This window comes from Anser brachyrhynchus, assembly GCF_964034855.1.
Source record: "Anser brachyrhynchus genome assembly, chromosome: 8".
Taxonomy (NCBI): Eukaryota; Metazoa; Chordata; class Aves; order Anseriformes; family Anatidae; genus Anser; species Anser brachyrhynchus.
Window position 1 is genome coordinate 32,208,629 of NC_137702.1, and position 22,792 is coordinate 32,231,420.

At 38.7% G+C, this 22,792-nt stretch overlaps 1 protein-coding gene across 5 annotated transcripts in view; it reads left to right on the plus strand.

Moving 5' to 3' along the window:
• TGFBR3 (transforming growth factor beta receptor 3) overlaps positions 1-22,792 on the plus strand; it is a 124,664-nt gene that overhangs the window by 6,215 nt on the left and 95,657 nt on the right. For all 5 annotated transcript variants that reach the window (XM_080602866.1, XM_080602863.1, XM_080602867.1 and 2 more), the window contains one exon: positions 11,297-11,470. In XM_080602866.1, coding sequence (XP_080458992.1) covers positions 11,410-11,470 — 61 coding nt within the window. In that variant the 5' untranslated portion in view covers positions 11,297-11,409. The remainder of the gene's footprint in view (positions 1-11,296; positions 11,471-22,792) is intronic.

The following is a 22,792-nucleotide window of genomic DNA, read 5'->3' on the forward strand; positions in this document are numbered from 1 at the left end:
ACCAGGTATGTGCATATTCCAATGGCCGCATGTTCTTCTCTAGGAGCGTTATCTGATGTTGCCAGACATTGAAGGTACTAAAAGGTCCATGTTAATTTCCATTGGCAGTCTCCCTCTTCCATTGTTTTCATTCTGATTATATCCATAGGGAATCACAAAGCTTTTATCCCCCGTACGTTTCTCTGAGATGCCAAAGTATGTAGTTCGTAAAGTCAGTGTGAGACTTCTGCTTTAATTTTATTTGGAAATAGTGCTAAAGCTTTTCCAAATCTGTATTACAGTTCTTTTGTCTGATACCTACAATAACATTCTGTTGACATTTAAGACATGAATTATGAAGTCATAGGCAGTTTATATTAGAAAATACTCTGTAGGATACAGTTTGCAAATATCTTTGGAATCACAGTACTTTTGATCTAATTCCACAAAATATTTGCGTATTATAAATAGACATTAGTTTGAGAGTAGTAATATTTGTGGTGATGAACAGTGGTATGCTAGTTTCTAGCCACTTCATGAGCAGAAGCATGTTTTGCCATAAAAACGTACTAGCAAAGAAGCAGTGCAATTGCTCTGTTCGTAACTGTGGATTCTTATTTTCATGTGCTGGCAGTAATCCAGTAGAGCAGCATTTCTTGCACTCTGACAGCAATGATTAACTCTCCAATAGCCAAAATGAAACAGATTTACATAACTTGAGATATTATTGAAAGAGGGACTTATATACTGACAAAGTAGTAGTTTTAATCCCCTATCTTTTTATTTCCTCTCTGTCAAAGTACATTTTTGAAAAAAAACCAAACACATCCTTTATGACCCTAAGTATCCAAATGGTCAAATTAGTCAAGTTCAGCAGAGAACATTTTGTATTTTACATAGCGTATGCTATATTAATGAATTGTTTGGCTTACAAATAATTGTTTGGCAAAATATCATAGTTTATGATGTATTTATGGTGAAATAATGAATTTATTGGGGAAAACGTGAAAGTCATTAGTCCATATCCATTCTATGAATAGTACTTTAAATTTAGCTGTAGCTGCTTATTGTTAACAAATTGAATTGCATTATATTTAATAATTCTTTTTAATGGTTTTTCTAATTTTAACAGAGTAGTTGGCCAACTTCAGATTTTTATCTTGCTGTTGCAGCATGTTGTAAAATTTTGGGAGTCAGCTGGAAAGGGCGTCTGTTTCAAATAAGCTTAGTTCTGACCTTGCAAGAGACCTGTTTAGATTCTGGTAGAACAGCTTATCTGTAGGTCATGGGTCTGAAACAGCTTAATTATAGAGCTCACATATAGGCTGTTGTTCTACATAGAAGGCAGTAGGGTTTGTGAGACGTAACGTTAATGATTTTGAAAAAGAATGGAAATTCAATTACATTCTGATTTGATTTGTAAGCATAGGCATTTCTGTTGGAAATCTTTATAGGTTCATTGTATGACAGGGACTGTTAAGAATAAATAAAAAATTCTCAATGTATCAAAGGAGCTTACTGTGTAGTATAGATCTGCTGAATACATGTGTTTCCTTGCCAAGAAGCTGGAGGTGGATTGTAGAACTATATATCCTTGTTTGTCTTAGATTTATAGAAGTAATTCATTAGGCTATAGCTATATTTGATGCAACACGATTGAGAACTGTGGTAGTATTATATCAACAGTGGTGTATTTGTTTTGGTTTTTGACAATGACTTGAGTGAAGCAAAATTGTGTTCTGATTTACAGAACAGCTGTTGCAGCATTTGAAAAGATAGATAGGCTTTTTCTCATATGAAGACTATTACATTAGTGGACCAAGTCTGTCCTCCAGTCTATGCAGCTTGTGTTATGCGATGGATGAGTTCCCCCCTCTGCTATTTGAAATGACCAGTGTTCCTGAATTCTTGTAGATCAGTGATTTGGTTCACTCTGAGATAAGGTGCAGTAATTTTCCTTGTGCATACAAGATGCACAAATTATTTATATGAACTTAGAAATTCATTGTGGCCTTCTATTTCCCTAACTTTGTGTTCAAAGCTTTTTGCAGTCTTTATATGTAGATATAATAAATGATGAGAGGCAGGGAATTTTGTACAATAAAATTATCTGGGAGTATATGCGATTTCTGAGCAGAGTATGCCAGTGATACATATCCTCATTGAAACAAATCCTCCTAACAGTGCTAATAAATGATAGTTTTTATGAAAAAAGTTTTGTCTCAACCTGAATGTTTCTCTGCCAAACAAATTAAATTACACTGGTTATTTGGCAGACAGTGAGGGGTTACTCCTACATAAAGGGAAGCTCCTTTTGACTCATTCTTTTAACTGTATGGCAGTTTGAGGTCTTCCCTATTTGTGTGGGAGAAGTTTCCTATCTTACAGATGTACATCTGCAAATTTAGTGGCTGACAGCTAGCTTTTGATAAATGTGTTTAACTTTTGTTCTTGTTTAGCAACCTGAAGAAATAATCTTTTAACCTACCTGCTTTCTAAATTGTCTTATTCTAGAGAGCAAACTTCAAAACATGCTTCTCTTGATTTTTTTTTTTCCTCCAAAATGTGGTTTTGATGATGAATGTGGTTAGTTTCAAAGCACCTAGTAGTTAATATTTTAAGCTGTTCATTTATGTCTTGTAGCATCTTACGACCGATGGTAGTGGGGAAGGCTGATTTGTAACACTCCATCCAATTTCTCTGATCTGGGAAATGCTGGTTTTCAGTCTTCTTCAGTTTGACCACCATTCTTTTTCCTTAAGAGGCCTGCATCCTTTTATAGCAAATTTATGCTTAAAGCCATAGTCTTTTTTTTTTTTTTTGTTATTACCCCTTGCAGGCTCTCCACAATTAATTCAGACAATGACATGTATCTTAATGTATTTAATATAATTTAATGTATGCCATGGTTTCAAAACCACTTTTCTAAGTGTAGAGAGATAATTTCTAGATTTGAGATCCAATGGAGATTGATTTAGCATTTTAGCTGGTAGGGAGGTTTCACCTACCACTAGTTCTAGATAAAGTTCTAAGGTTTTGCCGTTTGGTCTCGAAAAAATAACTGTATCAGGCACTCCTTGAGAGAAGAATTTGCTGAAATCTCTCACCCTGCGTGGAAGAAGCCTTGCTGAGTTGGTTACTTTCCATCCCGCTGTGGCCCCTTTCCTGTGCATAGCCAAAAGGAGATGCTTCCCTAGGGTTCTATTGCTCTGGATAGGTGCATTAGAGCTGTTATCTATTTAGTTTAGGTGTACAATTAGAAACTGAGCCAAAAAAAAAACTTAGGATAATGAAATTTGTGTGAGGTTGTTGGCAGCTACTGTGTTTGTGAAGAGTAAGATAGTCCGGTCCAGGAAACCTATTCTGTTTCCAATTAGAAACCATAAAAAAAAAATGTAATTAGGCCAAAGAAATTTAACTATGAGAAGAGAAAGTTGTAGAGATCTGTTTCATGTGGTTTATGATCTTCTTGTCCATTCAGAAGATTCCTGTACAGCGGTGATGTTTTTGTTTCAGGGTAAACTTTTCAGAAGCAGCAAACCCTGTTTAAAAAATGTGAGCCTGGTTCTTGTTAGTTGTGGTGAGATATTACTTGTTGAGTTCCTCAGGAACTTGAGTTTTATTTAGGTGTATATTTTGGATTTGGATTTCTTGTGCTGCAATGAAAACTTTAATCCCATCTTTATGTATATACAGATTCTGGATTTCACTGCTTTTTTGCTGCTTCTGCTACCCGAAAAGGTAACAGAACATCAGGAAAACAGTATATAATATTGCCACCAGTTCTCTGATAAGAGCAGTGAGATTTCTGTCAGAACTGCCTGAAATGAGATTATCTTTCTATCTTTCTAGGTAGATTATGGGGGGGGGAGGGAGGGTTGTGGCCATCTACGGGTCCTGTTATGACTCATTTGTGTGTGGGACACTAGACTAACCGTGAGTTGCACAGAAAATATGTGACTGAAGCTGGTACGAGATTCCAGGTTGCTTGAGCCACTATAGCTTGAGCTGTACAGCGTCCCAATGTTTTATTTTCTCTACTCCCTTTAGGGATGCTCTGTTGTAGGATGTCCCTGAAGGCCCTGTGTAAAAACAGAAGAGCTCTGATGCCATGCTCGAGTTACACATAGGATGTTTGCCTTGTTATTAAGCTCTGTCTCATATGCCATGTGCATTCCCTTCCGTAGATTCAGTAATCTCTAGGAATTTCTGCTTTTGTCGAAAGGGAATCTGTGCTGCAAGTCTCCTTCTTCAGGAAGAATCTTGTGTACTCCTTCCACTAAAAGACTCCTGAATGCACTTCCTTCCCTTCCACCTATTGAAACCCTCCTACATCCTGATCCTGTAAGAGGCTATTCTCTTGTTTACACTCTAAGTGAAACCTTGCCCCTGAGCCTATGAAGATTCAGCAGTATACCTCACTGTGTTTGGGGGAAGGGAAGTCCTGGGAACATACAGAAGAATGACTTTTATCCTGTTTCTGTAAACTGTCTTTCACTTTTGTGCTATATTGTGCAATGATTATTCAGCTAAAACTTCCATGGTGTCTGGTTTCATGAATTTACTTTTCTGGTCTAAACTCTCAGCAATTCAGGTCAGCTCATTAAAAAAGTGTTGGGAAGCTGAAGGGAAAATGGTCATGAAATGATACTGAGAATAGACACCACCATCCAAACTGGATGTTCATGCCAGCAGCAGGCAAAATATGTACCAGGTAACAAAACCAAGTTCAGTAACATGTTGCTAAAAAGGTGAAATAGTTTTGCATATTTTGTGGACTAATGTGTGTGTATTTTGTGGCTTCCTGTAATTTGGCAAGCTACATTGTAATACATTAATATGAAAATAAATAAACAAAATGTTACAAGAGTCTGCATGGAATAGAGGGGCAAAATTGCTAAATGGCATAAAACATCTTCCCTTGGCACTTGTCCAGTTCCCATAGCCTTTAACTGTGACTTGTTGAAATGTCCCATTACAAGCACAGCAGCATGTGAACTGCTGGATATCAGAATTACTTTTTCCCTGGGCTTTTGATATGTCAGGATTTTTAGTTTTATTACTATTCATGTATTCTCTGAAAATGAAACTACTTTGATGTTTCTAAAACAGAATCTATCCCCTTAATAGTTTATGAATAAGTTACTGTTTTGAGTTCTGAATGGTGGAACTTCATGTATGTGCCTTGGACATAGGCATTAAAAATGCACACACATTTTCAGTCCCACATTAATATTTGCTAACCTTATTAGTCAGCTTCCGACTTGCGCGTGTGTAAATCACGCAAAATCGAGAGAGGATAAATGTCATCTAATAAAAAGGAAATCTACTGAAATGCAAATTTAATGAGTGAAGTTATATATAAACTTGTCCAAAACTGTTCTAAGTTTATAGAACTGCTTGTGCAGTTAACCATCTGTGAGATTTTTGTTGAGCATGGGTGCGCTTCATTACAAATGATTGTCTTTTATTACTGATGCAAGCAATATATGTATTTACTGTATTCACATGGGGAGCCAACGTGGACAAGTGGGAGAAAAACTGGTTAAATAAGCAAAATGGTTGCCATGCGTAAAACAAACAAACAAAAAGTGAAAAAGCTTTGGCTGTGAAGGCCTTCTTGGATAGCCTAGAAACTTGGGTTCACGTTGCTATGGCAAAACAACACAAAGGGACAGATCCTGCTGGCTTCACTCAAGTATCCCCATTCACTTTGGTTGGACTTCTGACGTGGTTTAGTGGAGGAAGATTTCTCGGCTCGCTTTGGCACAGAAGTGTTTGTTAGCAGTGTTGTAGAGAGCTCTGTAACCTCTGGCATCGTGCATGGAAAGAAGAGAGAATTACCAGAGTCCATGTTGATAAGGAGGAGAGGAAATGGAAGTTATTCTTCAGGCAGTAAAGGAAAAGGTTGGACAAGGAGTATGATAGAGTTAAGGCAAGGGAAGAGCTTGTATGGGAAAGGTAGGTGGTGATTAGAGAAGCAGATGGTGACTACTGGGGAAAAGGCTTAAAGGAAAAAAAAAAGGGGGGGGGAAAAACAAAGCATTGAGAACCCAATTTGGCAATGACTGTGGTGAATTTCTGCACTATAGAAGCCTATAATAGGAAACAAACATCCCTAAATCTGTGGCTGTGGCGTCCTGCAGTCATCTGTATTGTCAGGTTGGACTTTACTTTCTCTCGGCGTCCTTGTGGGCAAAAATAAATTTAACAGGAGAAGAAGAGTGTGTAAAAATTGAAGCTAAAGAGACTTCTGATTTGAAGGGGAGCCACGAGTAATAGTTATTTTGCTAGAAGTACAGGAAGAGGCTGAGTAGAAAAGTTCTCAAATGTTCTGCAGACACTGCTTAATCATAGTGATATTGTAGGGCTTATACTTTCTCATTTTCATGTGTAGCCCTTCAAGCACTTCTAAAGCTGAATCCTTTCATGTTTTTTTGGAGAATGTTAAACAGGCGTAGGAATAGATACAGTTCTGCTAGTGGCAAAACAGCACAGAATGTTTTCTTAGTAACAAGCCATCCCCAGAGCCTTAGGTCCTGGTAGCATCTGCCATTGAGAACTGGGAAATCCTTAGTGGAATGGTGTTTTTTTAGAGGTTATAGCATGCTTTCAACTTTTGAATTCTTGGGTCATGTTGTAGCATTAAAGGTGACTTTCTAGTTCAAAGGGTAGCTTTAAAAAAATTCACAAAAGACTGAGTTCTGAGGAAGACAGCAGGTTTGTACAAATATTTCAGCTAATGAAAGGTAGAGCAGTGACAGTAGTGTAGTGAAGTGATTTGTGTTTTGTGCTTGCTGTTGCTGGCTTAACAGATTCTTTTAAATACCACTGATGAATTAAGGAGCATTTGTTATCATCTAGTATAAAAAAGCTATGAGATCTGTCCTTTTGTAGTTAGTCAAGTTCACAGGCCAGTCAGCGTGTCCCAGTGTCCTGCAACAGCATATTATTTTTTCTTGGTTTCTAGCAAAGCTTTAGTGCATCAAAATTCTGAGGGACATACTTTAAACCTAGTTACAACCTCACTCATGCTTCCTCCTCTTCCTGTCCTTTCTGTCATGTGCTTCATTGTATGTTTTCCCCTGTACATCCTCCCAAGTCTTCTGCCCCTAAGAAAATCTCCTATTAAGGCTTTTCCTAATTTTCTCGGTTGCATTTATTCCTGTTTGCAAAGTGATACTTTGAAGTGAAGCAGTCTCTTTTGTGGTGTTTAGGCCCCTTGTTTTCATCAGGACGAGTGGCCTCCACCACAGGAAACTTCAGTAAAAACGATCCCACCAGCTATGCCTCTTGGACGATTCTTCAGTGACTCCAGATGCCCTTTTTAATTTTTATTTATTTATTTATTTATTTATTTATTATTTTTATTTTTCTTACAGCCTGCAGTAATATAAAACATTGGGATTAAAACAGTGTGTTAGTAATCCTGAAGCTCTCATGACATCTCTTCCTCTTCCTCGTCAAGATTTTTTGGTTATACTTTTAATATGCCCTTTCATGACCTCAGCTGCAAAAATAGCTACCCAGATATACCCCAAAGGAAAAGATGAATCTCTTGGAAATTTCTTTTGAATCTCAAATTGACTAACAGTTATGTTTATTTCTTGGATAAATAGTTTAGGTTTCCAGTGCTTTTGCACAGCTTTCTTCTCTTATTTCAAAGGAAACGTCCCCCTGTTCTGTGGACTGCTTCAACTTTTCTTAATTTGCAGGTTTCACATGTTATTCTGGTTACAATACGTTTCACACTGAAGCAAAATATGGCAAGTTTTGCACCAGAAATGTTTTTTATCACCCATTTTCTTTGTTTCTCTTTGGTCCTGTCAGGTAATAGCAGCTTCATAGGTGACTTCTGAAGGACTGACACTGGATGAAACACCTGCATTCTGTGGATTGCAGGTGGCCAAATAGAAAAGGACTGCTCCCAAATATCAAACGTGCAAGGCAAACTGATGCCCTTGTTGTCTTCTTTAGTGTCTTTTTTGCTTTCAGATACCGTCACTGAAACTGCAGACCTAGTTGTTGAGCACCTTTCCAGTCACAGGTGAAGATGATCAGGTTTTCCAAAATCCTGCAAATTGTGCACTTGGTAGCTTTATTCTTAAGTTATCACATTCTGTGCTTTTTGATTTAAACTGTTTTATTTCAGAAGTCTGTGTAGCTGGGAGTTCCTAAATTCATGAAAATTGCTGTCATTTTGTCACCCTTTCACATTGTGTCTCAGTGTCTGACATTTGCTCTCCTTTTTGAATTCTGTGAACACTTATCTTCAAGCTAGTGAGCCCTTTCTTCAGAAAGCTCTTACTAATTTTCATTTAAGTTTTTATTATTCAGCCTTTGTGAGCTGGCAGAATTGAAGAGAAGCCTAGGACTTTTGGACTGGATCCGTCAGCTCTAGGTTAAACCTTGAAAATGGTTTGGTCAGTGGGTTGCGGTAGGGATAAAAATCACTCTTTTGTTTTTGCTTGGGGATGGAAATGTGTATGCATTCTCTCCCCCTTTTAAATCATTCTTCCAAAATCAAAGCTGAATTGAAACTTGGCATTTTAACATGCTTGGGTAGGTGGCCGATACAGTATGGGATGCTAAACTGTTCTTAGCAACGTAGCTTTATCTTCAGTTCTTTCCCTGTGCTTCCTATTTCTGCGCAGCTGTGTGCCTTACAAAAATGTCACTGAAGAAAGAGAGGTTTATGCTCGTGGCAGTGTGATCTAAGTAACATCTTGCATTTTCCTATTCAGTATATTACTGAGTATATGTGCTCCGTTTGCTCTTTTTTCTGGTTTCTCTTTTGTTAATTGTTGTCGAGCTGCTGATGTATAACCATTTCATCAAGTTTCAGAATGCTCATTCATTGCCTCTTTGCACTTACGTCATCTTACAGCATGTTATAATGATCTTTTATAGCTAATGTTAGCTAGAAACCTTATGATTTGCTGTATTTATCATTTTGTCTTTATGGCATCATTGAAGGTTGAGTTAGCAACCAAATACTCTCACTGAGTAGATTTAGGCTTCTCTTCATCTAGAGAAGTAGCAACAAATGATTCCAGCTCACATTTGACTTTCCAAATGATGTTCAATATCTGCCATAAATTCCTTATAGCTTGCCATTTTGGCATTAAATGTGTTTGATTTGGAATTTCGTGTTCAAAACTTCTGTGTTAAAGGATTGTCCAACACTCTTGTCAACAATTTATTATTTCCGCTTAATAAAGGTTGGCCTTAATTTACCACAAAATTCAGGGTCCCTCGTGGATCACTATGTTTAGCTATATAACCTTACATTCTTGGTGTGTGTGTGTGTGTGTGTAATGAGAGGTATCTGGGAACTCACAGAATGCTTCCAGTAGGTTCAGGATGAATAATTTTTAGAAGCCCTGTAAATTGTGCAAGGAAGCCATTGTTTTCTGAGGTTTTTCTGTTTTGGGCTGTCTTCAGTCACACAAGCATTGAGTGTGTGTCTGTGTGTGTGTGTGTTCATCCTTCTGCAGGTTTTTTCCTTAAGAGTCCCAGATCTTGTTTTTGTTATGCAAAGTAATAAATGTCCCTTTTCAGAGTCATCAGTAAACTTGTTCTTCTCAGAATGAGCTCTGATTGGTAGAAAATAAAGACTGTTAGGTAGAATTACAGGTGTTATCATTTGTCTAGGGGCTTCCTTCCTCCACTGCTGCTATCTAGACAGTGTTGCTAAGCTGCTGGAAGAGATGTGGTGAGGAGGAGTGAATATCACTTCTGAAATTTCAACCTAAAATACTGTGTGCTAAAGTCTGGTAGGAAACAAGTGAATCCTAGGGGACACAGAGCTTGGTAGTGGACTGCATGAAACCCCACATTGTGATAGATGCTCAGCTCCTTCCTTGCTGCCGTGTTTCCATCCCGCGAAGCGTGGTGCCCAGCTGTCCTGGCAGCCTGCAGAGCCTCTCCTGCGGCACCCCTGAGACGGGCCGGGTGTGCCAGGAGCTGGGTGCTGAGCTAAAGATCTGGCTGAGTCCTTGCTCCTGGCCATAGGTGCTGACGGTTTGTTCTTTCCTGGTGGGTAGCTGCAGCTCCCTCTGCACAGGACAGGGCTGTCCCTGCAGGGTAACCCCTGGAGAAAATCTGCAGAGTGGGGTTTCTGGTGTTTTCCTCGTAGCTGTAGGAGTGCTACCAGCGGAGCGGGTATCTTCAAGTGCTGGTGTAGGCACACGTTTTCCTTGTGTGGACTTCTGGTCATCCACAGCATGGCACACACTGTGTAATCCTGGTTTGGTCCGACCGTGTATTTCATTACATTTAGTGTCAGCAAGAACCTTTTAAATGATGTTCATGTTGTCACAGTTTTAGAGTGTGGTCCTTACTTGGTGTTTTTCTATTATGTGGCTCCATGATGGTTGTTTGCAATGTTAGTGCTTGCTGAGGCACCATCTGTCATCTGCTGCTGCTGGTAAGTGAGTGAAATAGATGAGATTTTTATTTGATTGAATGTGATATCAACATTCCAGTTCCTTATCTACATGGCCCATGATTTCATTCTGGACACCTAAATAGCTGACAATAGATTTAAAAAAAAAAAAAAAAAAAAAAAAAGAAGTGGAATAGGATATTGGGCGTATTATGTGCTTCCCCTTAAAAATCTGTGGCATGCATTGTGGATTCAGAATTTTTCACTCTTTTCAAATTACTGCAGGTATCCATTGTATTGTCATTTGTTTGTACAGCACATTTAAGGTGTTTTTTTGTTTATTTGTTTTATTGACCTAGAATATCAAGTCTTGAAATCTCTTAAAATATCTGAGCAGCTTTATATTTACTGTCAAGTGATCTTGAAAAGATTTCCCAAGTTGTTATACTGAGGAATGAGTTAAATTTATCTTGTTACCTGTAAACCAGCTAGGGCACACATGAAACGTCTCTTTGTGGTATAATAAAGGTGGCAGCAGATAAATAAATAAATGAATGTCGAAGTGTCCCAGGGAGAGTTTGAATAGTTAAAATAAACTTTTCTGAGGCTGAGTACCATTTCCAGGCTTCAGCAGGACTTCAGTATTAGTTGACAGAAGGGACTCTGGGTTTTCACTTTCAAGAAGATCACAACTTGCACAATGGATGATATGAAAGATCAAGGGCCACAAAGAAGTGCTGAAGTACAGAAAAGAAAGAGTAGTAGGCCATCACTACCTGGGCAGTCTGGCAATATAAAGTGCACTCCTGTAATAGCCCTTTAAGAAAGAGAATTCTATTTCTCTTGTTATGAGAGAGATAATTGTAAATAGCTAGTAACATTTCTGTAAGTTATATTTATATTAAAATTTATTTTTATGTCTTTCTGTAGGCAATTAAAAGTCTGGAAGATTTGATTTCAAAGCACACCACATTTTTCAAAGCAAGTAAATCTACATGAAAAGCTACAAAGGGAGCTGATTTGAGAAGACAGTGTTTGCAAAAATGTCTTCAAGTTGTGTGACTCCAGTGTTTGCTTTGATGATTTTATGTTTTGCAGCTGCAGGTAGGTGGCATTATGTAAATCACGCATTCAATGTTACTTACTGTATGTATTCAGAATTATTGATGAAACATAGTTTTTCATGTTGGAAAAATGTATGCTGCCTGAAGTTTGTATAAAACCTAGATGTAAATATAAAACTATTGTGATCATGACCACTAGTATGGTAATGTGATAAATGATGCTGTTTTCTATAAGTTTTTTTTTCAGGTGTGTTCCCTCTTGAAATCATTAAAGAACTTCAGTAGTAATGTAAATTACTTTGTTAATTTATAAAATTGAATTGCATGGTGCATGCATGTTATTAAGGTAGGTTGCCAAGGAAGCCTTTGGGGCTGGAAGCAGGGTGGCTTTGCTAGCGCGATACCAAGGCTGAATGGTTCACCATATTAAGAGGCTACATTTATTACTCTGAGTGCAGGGTTGTGCTGGTGAAGCTGTGTCTCTTCAGAACCTGAGCTAGAGTCTCTGTAGTACTGAACATATGTACCAGCTCAACGCTTCCTTCAAGGTCTCTAATCTGTAATTAAATTACGATTACTTAGTTTATAAAATTGACAACAAAAATTCCAGAAAAATAAGTGTGAAGAGTATTGTAATAGGGCACTGAGTCCATCCTTCATCTTCTGCTGGGACAAGCTTTACCTATGTCATTCCTGACAGCTATCAAATCTATTTCAAAGTTAACTGTCAGCGGTGGTGATGAAGGTGTTTTCTTGAACGTTGACAGTGTTACTGGAGGTCTCATATGTTAGGAAAATACATTACCTTTTATGGGGGTTGTACCTGCCTCACATCTTGTCTACAACAGGGATTTTTAAAAGAGTGTTTTGCAATAACTTGTGACAGAGAAATGAAAAAGATCTGTAGACTTCAAGTACCATGCTTATATTCAAGTTTCTTCAAGTGTTGAAGTGATTCTTCTGAGTATGTTTGTTTGTCAGAGTTCTTCCCGTGGTTACAAGGGGGAGCCTCTTATGTGTCCAGTTTGCATACAAGCATGGGTCATTGGAGAAGAGGCCAAGTGGATATATAGTCAGTCAAAATGAGGTAGTGGGAAAAGTGGACAGATGGCTTGCTTAAATCTGAGATGTCCTCATTGTGGAAAAGATGACCAGCTTCGGAGGAGACGTGGCTGAGCAATTAAATATGTTATAATTTGGCTTCCTTTCACCATCAGCATGGAAAATTATGTTGTTTCAAGCTCTCAGACCTTGTGGGACTTTCTCTGGGGCTGACCTCCTGAAGGCATTCATCCAACATTAGTAACTTCGATTATTTAATAGTACGTGATGTTAACATTTTGCAATAGCTTCATTGCAGATGAACTTTTAGCAATGCAGGGTGTGTCTGAGTGTGTCTGTGGCTTGAGCTGAGGATATGAATGCTGGTCTTGGCTGAGAAGAAGGATTACTTAGAATGAATCTGAATCATTGTAAATTCACTAAAAGTCTGCTTTAAAAGAAAGTACCAGCGTAGAAAATAAAAACTGTGTTCTAGTTGATTGCAACCACAGTTCCTTTTTGTTGTTGCTTACCTAAGGAAGTTTGCTTACTTCCTAATGCCATCTTTAATTAAAAACACTACTTTAAAAATATTATCAAATACAGTACTGTTACAGTTATTCAGTGTTGAGAAACCTTAGCATTTTTCTTTGGAAATGTTATGTTTCTTTTTGGTTTTACTTCCTAGTTCTGTGTATTCCTCTCTTGACAGATACTCTTGATGCAAACCCTTGAAAATCACTATGGCTGTGGATTTGATTAGGTGCTTATTCAAAAATAGTCACAGAATGACCTTGATTGGAAGGGACCTCTGGAACTCAGTCCAGCCTCCATCCCAGATACAGGCTAGCTTCAAAGTTACTTCTCTCTTGGAGACTGATCCTTCCCACTGTCTGCATGCGAGGAAGAGAGCAAAAGGGAGTAGTAGTGAAGTTTGCAGTCAGTTAGGGCGAGGATAGGGAATACTACTGTTGTGGTTTCTGGCTGTGCCTGCCTGGTGGGTTTTGGTTTTGTACAGTGCTTTTTATTTTTGCAATGAATTCCTAATGAGAATGCTTCATGCCATTTACAGTATGTCATGATTACAGTAAGATACAGGCAGTAAGGAACTAAGGACTGTGCAGAGGAAGGGAAGGAGATCAAGATCAAACACACAATTGCAACTGAGGAAGGACAGCTCTTTGAAGGTTATTTAAAGAGTTTTTGCAACACTTTTGTCTTAGTAGTCACCAAGTCCTGTTAACATAAACAATTATGCTTTACAATCTCAGAAGTAAATGTGGGAGTTTGTGTCTATCGGTGAAATACAGATGGGAGCAAGCGATGTGTTCCAGTCATAAGCATGGAAAACACAGTGGCGGGTGACTGAGCTGTTGTCAGCCTGATGGCCAGGGTTCCGCAGGCTCTTCATCGCTGGAGCACAGAACTCTCACTTTTTCAGGCTTGTACAATTAACAAACTAGTACTTCCCATAGTATAAAGAAAACAAAGAAATATAAATAACACTAAGAAGTATGAATAAAATCCCAGTGTGCCTGTGGTGAAGCCTGGGGGAGGCAGGGGGCAGCATGCCACCTCCCTGGGGTGCTGATTTTTTATATGTTGAGCCTTATTCCAGCCTACTCTTTGTTTCTGAAATAGCGAGGCTGATGCGGGAGACCAGACCTTTCTTTTGTTAGTCAGTTATGCACTGACATTGCTATTGTAGGTGTAGATTTTGTTGCTGACGTTCTAGTATTTTCAGCATTGTTACCTTTTCAAATACAGGTGATCTTTTAGACAGAATCTCTATTTTTTTCCATTCTTTTTGAAGTATTAATTTGTTAAATATCTCTCCAAAAAATCCAGTTAGATGTCACGATGCACAGAGATGCATATTCAAAACTGAGCCACAAGACTGCATGTTTTTCATGGTAGTAGATTAAGGCACACTCTTCATTGATTTTATATTGAAAGTGGGCTATATAGATAATCAAAAAATATTTCTCTCTTTCTCTACCTCCTATTACTGCTGGTATGTATATATATAAATTCTCATCTGAATCTGTTTTACTTCTGCACACAAATTTCTTGTAGGCTCATATTTACGCTGCTTTGATTGTACAGAAAAAAAAATGCAAGGAAAACCTGGATTGCTATGAGATTGTTTCTTCCCTATGGGAAGTCCAAAGGAAGATGGTGAGAAGAATTGCTGGCAAACTGCTTGCCTGTCTGAAGGAATTAGAGTTTTGAAGTAGGCTTAAACTAAGATGAGGCAACCTGCAGTAGGAACTTCACCTAATCGATTAGCACAGTGCATGCTACAGCTGTGGATAACCTCAAAAGCAAGTCTGGCTTTGTAGTCTTGGGAGCAAAAATATTCTGTCTTAATGTAGCTTAAATCAAAGGCCGAAACATTTATTTTCCTTGCTTGCAAATCTGTGCCATTGCGTGCATGATAGATGTCTTGATAAAACGTCTTGGAGGACAGCTGAAGTGCGTACCTGTCCTAGACCCTGGGGCCAGACCTTTAACAAGATAGGTTCCCCCCTGAAGGAGTGGGAAACATGTAGTTAACTTGAACTTTTCTTGTCCTTGGTGGATCCTCAGGTAGCATAAATTGTCCCTGCTGCGGACAAAGCAGTGCAGCCATGGCATCTGTAGCTGACCAAAATCTGCGTGTGCAGCTACGTTCTCTCCCTCAGTCCCTGTGATGTTTGGTGCAGCCTATGCTTACCCTGTAGATATGGCTCTCCTTGTGACAGAGATTCACAGTTGTGGTCAGGCTGCTGGAGAGACTGTAAGAATTGGATTATAAGTGGATATGTTGAACTTATCCAGTTTCTATTATATAAAACTTACTGTCTTTTCTACTCACATTAGATCTGCCTTTATGGTTTTCTTTCAACAGCTCTATTCCCTGTTTCTCTACTATACTGTTACCCTGGCATTTTTTTTCTTTCTGCGTACTTGTTCTTATGAGTAATCTTGTGGTGCTCAGAGCATGTGTGCTTCATTTTCAATAAGCCTATTTGCTTGTACACTAATGTATCTTTTGGATCTGTGCCCCTAGACACAGTGGTGATGGGTGCCATACTAATAAGCGTAAAAATAGGAAGAAACAGGCCTTGTCATGACGTCTGTTTATTTTAGGAGGAATTTCCCTTGACCTTGAGCACTGTGTTTCCAAAAGCAATATAGGATTCTACGACATATAATAGAAAGTCCTTCCACTGTCACGTGAAGTATGTGATTGAAAGAAAAAAATTATATGTTGGGAGTCACTCGCACAAATTTCCTTCCCTTTTAGACAGTATTTGCTGTCTAAATTTGGTGTTTCCCAGATGTAATTGAAGGGCTGGTCTTATTTTTCCTCAAAATATTTGTTGCCAGAGGTGTGGGGTGTTTTGTTTGTTTAAATTTTGTTGTTAGAGGATGAGAACCAAGGGACAGAGGTTGGCTCTTGAATTATTGTAACTGAAATAAAGCACAGACTGGTTTTAACTTTCAAATCCATAAAGAGTTTACTCTCCACTTCTCTCTTCTTTCACTCCATTATCACAACCAACCAACCTTTACCTTCCTTGAAAAACCACCCAGTACCTTCTGTCCCTCAAGTGTCTGGACAAGTGAGTCTTTTCGGGAAGATTGACTCAGAGCATTTATAGGCTTGCAAACTCAGAGAGGAGTTGAGGGAGCAACAGGCTGGTTGTGTGCTGTGGGTGGCTCATGTTGTACCTGTGCCACTGCCACACTGGATCCGAGTGGCTGGAAGGGCTGGGATCCCTTGAGTCCAGGCCGTAAGGGAGTGGCTGTACTCTTTTAGTAAGAGGCCATTGCTCACTCATTCTGAGAAATTCTAATTAGGTGGCACTGACTAGCTTTTAAGGGTGGAAATTGTTTTGAATTTTTTAAAATCCTTCCAGTATCCGGATGGTGATTTTTAAGTATCTTACTGTCAGATGGTTGTCTAATAGGGAAGCATATGATGAGTTTCTACCTTTGTGTTAGTGAGCTTGGTAAGAAAACTTTGGGAAGTCAAAAGATCCATTAGAAAAAACAGGTAGTTAAACTTGATTTCATACAAAGAAGTAATACCTTTCAGTCAGTAAGTCATGTTTTTTAAATGAGCCATTTAAATACAAAAACAGATGAAAATTGGGAAGCTAGGAAGGTAGGCTACAGTTTAGGCCCTCAAAATTAATGTTTGTTCAGCTCTACCATTTGGTGATCTTCTCCTGTGTACATTCGTTTCTTAATCTGATCTTCTGTCTGTCTCCCATCTGAGTCAGATCCTGTGTCATTTCTGTGTGGCTTATGCATAAATAGTATTTTTATCTTCAGAAAGCACAAAATTCTGAAGAACTTTGAGTGTTTGGATACAGAGAAAGGTTATATATATTAGGAGAATTGTATCACAGCCTTAGAATGGCTTGAACTCAGCAGACTGCATTTTTCCTTTATCAGCAAGGGTCTGGAGCTATAAATAATTGAATTTCAGAACTCTGCACCCACACAGAGGGGTTGTAGGTCCTGATTCAGCAAAACAACTGAGCATAATGTCTAAGTGCTTTGCTGAACCGGAGCAAATGAGTAAACATGAAAGTCTGGTTCTTTGATTAAAAATGACTCTGGACGGTGCCAAAGGAATTCTAAGAAATACTAAGCCCCTACTGCGGTACTTGAATTGTATAGATGCAGGCAAATGGCAGCATTACTGAATATCTCTGGAGGGTAGTGTTCAACTGACACTGAAAGATAGTTGCGCAGAAAATTTTATGGCATGGTATGATGAATGGCAGTAATTCTGATCTTTCGAAAGAAATTTATCAAAGTTGTTTCTCTTAAAAACAAAAAAGTCTTTAACAAGTTCTAAGCATCATGTAATTATTTTATAAATACCATGCTAAAAATTTTTGTTTTCTGAAGGGAATCGGGATTTGGGATTCTGCTTGTAGATCTTTTAATATCCTTTCTCTTCTGTAGGCCCTTATTAATGCTGTGTTAGCTTCTCCATTTGTCTTAAAAGATAAACATAAAAAAACCACCCAAGCCCTTAATCTCTTCAATAAAAAAAAAAAAAGGAAAAGGGCATATTTGTTAACTAAAAAACATTTTTTGGTCTCGTCTAATATCAAGGAGGGTTACAAAACCTCTTGAACCCACCGGTCTGCAGAGTGAAGTTGTAGGTACTTTAGGACATACCTAAAAAAACAAGCAAACTTCTAACTAGTATGTGTTTGCCCTTTATTTTTTTTTCTGTATCTGTTTTAAAATTATTCTCCTATCAAATGACCTCAGCTGGCTTTACAGAATTCACACCATAGATATGTGAACCTGCTTACATTCTCTATAGAATAACTTTATTTGTGGTTGGTTATTTCTTTTGCTGCAGAACAATATAACTTCTGTAATTTGGACTAAGCAGGGCATGTGCAAGCATTAAACCACAGTTTTACCTGTCACCACATGACAGGAAGAATTAAGCTTCAAGGGCTGTCGTATCCCAAAACCCAGCATTCCCAAATGTGATCCTGGGTGTCTCAGTCTTGACAAGAAATGGAGTATCTGCTATTAGAGAAACAGTTGTTACTTCACATGAAAAATGTATTGAGTTTCTGGAAGCCTTTTTCTTTGATAAGCTTTTCCACTGAAATGTATTTGCATGTGTCAACATGGTTGTTTCATTACTGATTTCACGTAGTGTAGAGAGAATATAGGGACCAGATATATTAATTTTCAAAAAAGAGAAATACATGCATTCTCTGGAGCTAATGACAATAAAAGAAACTGTAATTCCTCAGGCTGTAAGTCATAGGAGAGATGAATTTGAAGTGGGGAAAAAAATATTTAGCACAAAGAGTCTGTGCAGTTTTTCACTACCTGGAGGCATTGGGTTGGATTCCTCATTGGTGTAAGCTTGTTCTAAGTCAATGGAATCTCACCAGGGATAAATTTTGACCCCAGGTGAAAAAAGCAAAGGTTTTTAATAATTTCATGAAGTGCAGCTGCTTCAAGCAGAGCGTGCTTTTCCTTGTGTTTTTCAGTGTACTTTATAAAAGATGGAGCTATTGTTCCCTTATTTGGCAACTACTGTACTATGAGGCTTACTAATAGGCAGTTAATAAAAAAGGGATTTTACCTGTCATGGATGGAAAGAACTAAACTGAGAATGTACTTATTTCTTCATTATTAGAAGCAGTGCGTAGAGGAACACACAAAGAAATTTAGCAGTGAGCAATGGAAACATTTGCAAGGTTTGTTGTTGTTTTTACATCTTCAGGAAAATTTTCTTTCCTCTGGAACAGGTTTTATTTCATTTTTTTCATTTAGCACATTTTCATTTAGCACTTTTTAACTAAAGTGGGTGAAGAATTGATTTTGTGGTTATCTTCACTTCTTGTCAAATCTTGGCATCCTGACGTGTGTAGGCTAGGATGCTGTACCCACTGTGGCTTCACTGCAGGGGAGAATCTCCCCCCAACAGTTTTCACAGTTATCTACGGGAGGTCTGCTTTGCTTTCAGTTGCATTGATGTGATTATGAAATAGCTTTACCATCTCCAAAGAAGCTGCTACTCAAGTAGCACAGAGCAGAAAACTGCTCGTTGAATTTCTGGCTTCTGGGCAGCAGGCAGGTATGGCTGAGGCCGTATGTAAAGTGGACCACGTGAGCCCTGCTGTGAGCGTTTTGGTAGGTTCTCTTTCTGTCTAGTGCTCCTCTGCTAAATGCCCTTTGGTCTCTGAACGCATCCTCACTGCTGCCCCTCTGCAGGTAGAGGCACGGTCCTGCTGTAGGTGTAATGTACTGTTGATGTGCAGGCCGCTTGGTTGCTCTCAGAGTTGAGATAAGCAATGTTTCTTGTGGTAACTGCACTTCCTCACAGGGTGGATAGGAAAGGACATCGCAGTGTGGAGGCTGCGTAGTTCACTCGAGGTTTCTGTGGTGAAGTTGTGGGAATGTGACTGGCCAGCAGAGATGTACCAGCACTTTTTGACTTGCTTGGTGACTTGGTTTAATGCCTGTACCTCAGGGCAGTGCTGGGCAGGCATGCTGCCTGATCTGGCTATGGCTGAGGGGGGCTTTTCTGCCCTCGGACCAATGTGTACTTTCTCTGTAGCCAACACACAGCTGCCCTGTGTGGGCTGGTGTGTGTGTGCGTGCACATCTTGTGTGGTGACTAAATGCAAATGCCTGTGTCTAAAGGGCCCTTGGGAGAGGGAGGGACGAGGGATGTACAGTGAATTATGGTGTTTGGAGCAATTCTCCCCGCCTGCGGCCTGCCCTTGGCCGTGGGCAGGGACTGGAGAAGAGCGCAGCGCTGGCTGGGCTGTTATTTTTCTGGAGCCCCTAGTTCTGATGGTGGTGGATTGATCCACAGGTGGATTGAATGCATAGGACTAATCTACAAGCCTTGGCTCTTGACTGAAGATGAAAGACTTGTATTTGGATTAGTGACATTCTCTCTGATCTTGCCATGAGTTATTTCATCTCTTAGTCTTGGTCTCTTGATATGTAAAACAGATGCATTCTGTCCTGTCGTCTTCCACGCAGGACTGTTTGAAGGGCTAATGTAATAACTTTAAAGTACTTGGATAGCATCAGTCCTAACTGCAGTTACCTTATTAATTCTTCAAGACCTCCCCATGCCCTTTTTTGGAGGCATGAAAATGGCAAAGGCTTTATTTAAAGTTCTGTCAAACTTTTTGCCTTCTTTGCTTGTGTTTAGACTAATGGATGCTGAACTGCAGAAGTTCTCTCTGATCTCAGATAAGGAGCAAGCTGGTTGAAGTTTTGGCAAGCCATAAATAAGTTATTATATCCTGACGAGTGTCTTAACTGATCGAGCTGCTGCTTTTTTCTTTCTTCTTCTGCTATCCAAACCCTTATTAAAAAAAAAAAAAAGAAAAGAAAAGAAAAAACAAATTATTTTTATGCGAGGAAGAACTAGTCACACTTGAATCAAATGGAGGGGGCTGTGTGGAAATGTGAGACCACTCTTAATTTGCTGAAGGCAAAAGGATTTTCAGGTGAAATGCGACTCTTTCCTTGTATCATTAGAAGAAAGCTTGCAACAGCAGGTAGGGCTACATTACATCCATGCATAGTTTGAGCTACATTTTAGAAATGTAATATGTGACCTCAGTTGCTTGTGTTAGGGTGGACTTCATCTTTGGAGATGATTTGTTAGCTATGTACTTCCCAAAAGGTTGCCAGTTTTCTGCTTTTGAAATGTTAGTTCAGTGGCAAAATTTCATTTTAAAGCACTAATGAATTCAAAGCTGAAATTAAGTGTTCTATTGGATGTTTTCACCTTCAAGCTGAAAAAGTAATGAGTATTTGAGAAAATTGGCAAGAAAACTCTTTAGAGATTACATTGGATATTACTTTTCTCAATTGCTTTCTGGAAATAGGCCAATAGTGGTTTTTTTCTTTTTTTTTTTTTTTTTTCCTGAAATAGTGCTTGTGGCCACATTGTTCCTGCATTTGCTTTCCTTCTCTCAGTGCTAATTCTTGATCTCTCTGATAACATGTATCTTCACAGATGGAAGAAATCTGAAATATGCATCATAGGAAGGAGACTGAGGATTTTTTTTAAAAGAATAGATTACAATTGCTTGTAACACCCAGGTAAATGCGTCTCAAGTGTCTCTTGTTAAAAAGCCAGCTAGATGACTTTAGTAATAGACATGATTTTTTTCCCCTGTTACAGAAAATAGAATACTCAGAGTAAAGAATGTTTCATATCAGTGGCAGAAAAACAAAAGCTGTCCTGAAAAACACCCTTCTCCATTACTGATGAATTATCTTGAAATTCCTGTTCTGTTTTTTTGAAATTAGCAAAGTTAAGTCTTTTTAAGCAGTTTCATGCACAAAGTAAAACAATGTTTAAGGCTGTCTGTGAAGGGTGATTTGGAATAAAATCATTTTAAAAACTAAAATTACTTTCTTTGTTACATTTCTGGGATCTCAAAACTACATTTGCAGCAAGAAGCCTGTGAGTAAGTCAGCACTTATGAATACCAGAGTGAACTTCAACTTTATTGATGTGATTCAGGAGAAAAGAATTCTAATGAAACTGTTCTGAGTATTGAGCTGCGTAATGGTGTTGTTAAAATCTTCCTGTATGCAGGAAAAAAAACCCTAACCAGCTAATTCTTCTGTTTGTTTCAACATTGCAGAATGACTACACGAAAGTATTCAGCAAAAAAGTTGTCTAAGACTTCAAGTAAAGAGGCTGCTAACAAAGAATCTTTTTTCCCTGCCTCGAGGAGTCTTAGAATTATAGTTTCCCTCTCTCTAGAGAAATAATAATGCACTTGAGATGGTTTTATAGGTTAAGTGCTTGTGTATCTGTCTATTATTTGACAAGATTGCTCAATGTACAAGTAGAGTGAAATCGGCATTTGTAAGGGAGGACTTCAGAACAAGGAATCAATGCTTTTTGGCCTAGTGGACTGGATTAATTTAATTAGAGCAATAGATAAAACACTTTTTGTTTTACTTGACTGAATTAATTCAGTCAATTCAATTCTGATACCTACTTTCTCTCCCTGTTGCAGTTGCTTTCTTTAATTTTTTTTGAAAGAAGAGAGGCTTCATTCCAGTAGAAGGGATGTGATTTTTCTCTAGTACTCTTCAGTGCCAGCCTGTATGTTGATATCCCAGTGCTCATTGGTGGTGCCCCTTGCTGGAACACTTCTGTGGGGATTCAGGTTATTTCTTCACAGGCTACAAGCCACTGCAACTGGGAAGTGTTCGTATTCAGATCATAATTTCCCAGGCAGTTGCTACATCTGCCCTTTAATCCTGCTCTAAACCAGCCAGTAGGTTTTGGCTTCTGTTATGGCCCTATAACATTATGTCTCTAGAACAATGATACGGCAGAAAGTTTAGAGCAGTGTAGCACAACTCCATCTTCCTGAATGGAATTAATCCTATAGTTTGTGTCCTGAAGTGGTAACAGCACAGTTGTCTTGGACAGAAGTCTTTTGATATTCTTCTTCTTTTTGTGATGCATAGGGAGAAAGAGCAAACAAACGTACCCGCATCTAGTTAGGCTTTCCATGCTGTATTTTGTGAAATAGACCATGACTGGTACAGTTATATATAGAGATTTAGTGGAAACATGCTGTGCAAGGGCTGTAGTGCCAATGAGGTGACTCACATTATTACTTGCTTTCAGTGGAACACTACCATGTGTGATGCTCACTGCTCCTCTCTTGCCTTGGGGTATGTGCTTCCTTCTGAGTCTAACACCTGACTGTACCTGTCTGTATCCAAGATGTATATGTTTTCTCAGTTACTGTGATTCCACCACTACCAAGTATTTGATGCCTTT